The sequence below is a fragment of the Egretta garzetta genome, unplaced genomic scaffold (genome assembly GCF_000687185.1).
Source record: "Egretta garzetta isolate BGI_Z169 unplaced genomic scaffold, ASM68718v1 scaffold447, whole genome shotgun sequence".
In the NCBI taxonomy this organism is placed as follows: Eukaryota; Metazoa; Chordata; class Aves; order Pelecaniformes; family Ardeidae; genus Egretta; species Egretta garzetta.
This window is the reverse complement of record NW_009260397.1, coordinates 9,817-12,914: the sequence shown is the minus strand read 5'-3', so window position 1 is coordinate 12,914 and position 3,098 is coordinate 9,817. Positions and strand designations below refer to the sequence as shown.

The 3,098-nt window shown below is 44.6% G+C and overlaps 1 protein-coding gene across 3 annotated transcripts in view; it reads right to left on the bottom strand.

Moving 5' to 3' along the window:
* The window catches only part of ANHX (anomalous homeobox), a 13,646-nt gene that overhangs the window by 6,826 nt on the left and 3,722 nt on the right, over window positions 1-3,098 (bottom strand). For all 3 annotated transcript variants that reach the window (XM_035898605.1, XM_035898604.1, XM_009643140.2), the window contains 3 exons: window positions 1,837-2,023; window positions 1,249-1,381; window positions 674-975 (listed from right to left, as the gene is read on the bottom strand). In XM_035898605.1, coding sequence (XP_035754498.1) covers window positions 674-975; window positions 1,249-1,381; window positions 1,837-2,023 — 622 coding nt within the window. The remainder of the gene's footprint in view (window positions 1-673; window positions 976-1,248; window positions 1,382-1,836; window positions 2,024-3,098) is intronic.

Genomic DNA, 3,098 nt, shown 5'->3' with positions numbered 1-3,098 from the left:
GATCGAGACAAGGCTAGACCCACAGCATCATGGTTACTCCTGCCTTTAAGAAGCCCTGTGCTTTTCACTCCCTTTACCTGTGGGGAAGAATAGATTCCAGGGTCCCTAGCTGTCCTTCCCTAAGGATGAAGTTTTCAACCTCTAAATCTGACTGCTGAATGATTCTTCCTGAGCTGGCCTCAATACAGCCACCTTGAGGGAGTCTGCTCAAGGGAGCTCTGATACCTGCTGAAATAAATGCTTGTATTAAAGACAATTACCGATAACATGGCCCCAACCTCTGACCCAGCTTTTCCTCCCCTCCTTGCTCCACATTCACCAGAGGCTGGGTGAATGGCAGTCACAATACGTTCTGTTCTGTAGACCTACAGCAAAAGTAGGTGGACATTGCTTACGTATCCTATCAAGGCTATTCTGAAGAACAGGGAGAAGGAATGCTGACTGGACAGGAAGGAAACAGAGAGGGTGAGAGAAAGAATAGCAGGAAGGAGAAAGGAAAGTGATAATGTGTTGCTGAAGACAAGCACCGTTGTCAGTTAAGTTCCCAGCCTCTGCTCCGGCAATCTCTTAAGAATGACAGGCATTTAAAAACCCAGAAGCTTGCAAACTGACAAGGTGAGCAGACACCACCTGAAGGGATTCCTCCAATGGAAATGGGTGCAGTTTTACTAACCTTCTATACTTGGGGTCCACATGGGGCCAGAGACTCCTCTGGTGCTGGACAGGGACTGCCACATGGCCAGCCGTTCATCTGGGAAGGTAAGGGACCCGCAAGGGCACAGGACAAAGTTATCCAGCTGGGGGCTGGCATCAATACTGCTCGTTACTTCCCTGGGCTGCAGGACAGCAGAGTTAAAGCAGGTTCCTGGTTCCAGCATAGCCTCAGCGCAAAAAGCTACAGGTTGTTCACTGTTGTGAGTGGTCAACAAAGCCTTGCCCATCCTCGCTTCATACAGCTCACCGCTCTGCATAAAGCTGTAATAATGGAGAGAATAAATCAGCCAGACATACTGCTTTGCAAAGAGGGGAGACCCCGCGGCCAAACCTTTGAATCCTGCCCTTGACAGCTGGGAGATTAACTGCTAGATGCTCTGACTACCTGATGCTGGGCATGGACCGTTCCCATCTATGGAGTCACGACTCCTAAGCAATATCCCTTGAGAACTGATGTGAAAGTCAGTTCCATGAACAAGTTTAAATGTTGCTTCATCTCTGAACTGTCACTGTAAAGACTTATTCATACATCACCTGGATTCCAGCATCTTTAAGTAAGTTCCTTCAGGAGGCTTATCCAGATCTGCAGCTGACTGCTCCCACCCTGGGTCACAGGGCATGAGGGTTATCTCCATTTGCTCAGAGCCGATGCCTACACAAGATCCACCTGAAAGGTGCAGGCCGGGCAGGTGAAAGAACACTAATAATTACTCCAAAAAGCAATGAAACAAGTCTAATTTGCAAAATTCAGCAAGACCCTCTTATTCCCCGTGACTGAAGTTTGGTCAAGATTCCGTGAAGGGGCATGGAAATACTGGGTTTTACTGGAGTGCTGTCCTGATCTCAGAATCTGAGAGCTAAAACCTGCTGCCTCCCATGTATTTGCTTTCATTTGGTACCCATTCTGGAGATGGGCATCTCTTTTCACCTGCCCTTGCTCCTGCGGAGTGACAGCCTCTAGCCAAACAATGAGGCACTCCACTGAAGTAGAGTCCTCCAATGTCCACTTAATCAGTATATAGATGCTGTTCTGAAGAACGATATCCTTCCCTTCCCGAGGGAATTGAAAATTGTTTTTCAGCTTTCTGGACCACATTCTAAGCCCATTAGGAAGAGACAAACCTGCAGTTTGTGGAGTGTAGGATCCTTTATCCTGCTGTTCCTTTGTGGGGTAAGTCAAAGCCCTCTCGGGACATGAGTTGTTGAGTTTTTCGGTATGGGGGAGGCAGGATTTTTGACGTCGTCGATAATTTGCAAACCAATTATAGACCTGAGTTGGCTGCAGGTTCACATCCCGAGCCAATCCCTCCTGCAAATCCAGATATAGGGAGATAAAGGGAAAAAAGAATAAATGACATCCAAATAATTAGGCTTTTCCCTTCAGTTCCAAAAGCAGCCCAGCAAAAGAGCTTTCAAACCCAGAGACATTTGTTCACTAGGTCTCTGATAAGTCTATGCCGATCCCCCATTGAGGAGACACATTTATAAACTCAGAAGAGTTGCTGGAGAGCACAGATTCCACCCTGCTCCCCTAGTCAATTTGTTTGCTAAAGGAAACCTTATACTGCTATTTTATATTGCTATATTTAATGTAAAACCTCTCCAAAGCATGCTCTTCCCACAGAATGACAGCTTCACATCACTAACATGACACTAGTAGGATAAACAGTAATGCATTTACCACATTAAATAGTTTTCATAAACTGTGAGCAGTATAAACATCTGTATCACCCTCACAGAAAAATTTCTGCTGTATTAAACTGTTAAATAATGAGATCAGATAAGTGAGGAACATATTGGGAAATTAATGCATAAGCGATCATTGTATCCTGACCTTTTAGGACTTAATTATGTTCCCAATTCAGGCTGGTTTTTAAAATGAAAATTTGGATGTTGTTGTGGCTTTGTGAAAAGGGTAAGAAATAAACCGTCTTCACATTGCAGAACTATTCACCAGGCCATCCTGCCTCATATGAGAAAGGGGTTGGAAAAATTGAGCACCCCAGAGGCAGACTTTAAAGTCTGAAGCCTTCACCTTGCAAAGTAGTAATCAACAAGGATTACTGAGTTAATTCACATCACTTTCATTACAGATTTGTCCCTGTCCAAATAAGGTAGATACATGCATACATCAACACAGCCTATCAGGTTTTCAAATTCTGTGAATTTAATGTGGGAAGTCAGTACAAAATACATTCTGGTAAGCAAAGTGCAATTTTCTACAGGCTGTAACCCAGCCAAGTCAGAACTATTTGTCACTGTAATACCACTCTTCTAACTGACGGCTGTTTCGCTGCCTAGGCCCAATCACTGCAAAATTAGAACTGTTAAAAGCCCAGTGAGGAACTTATTTCCCCTGACCTTTCTGTTCAAAGCAAGTGAAA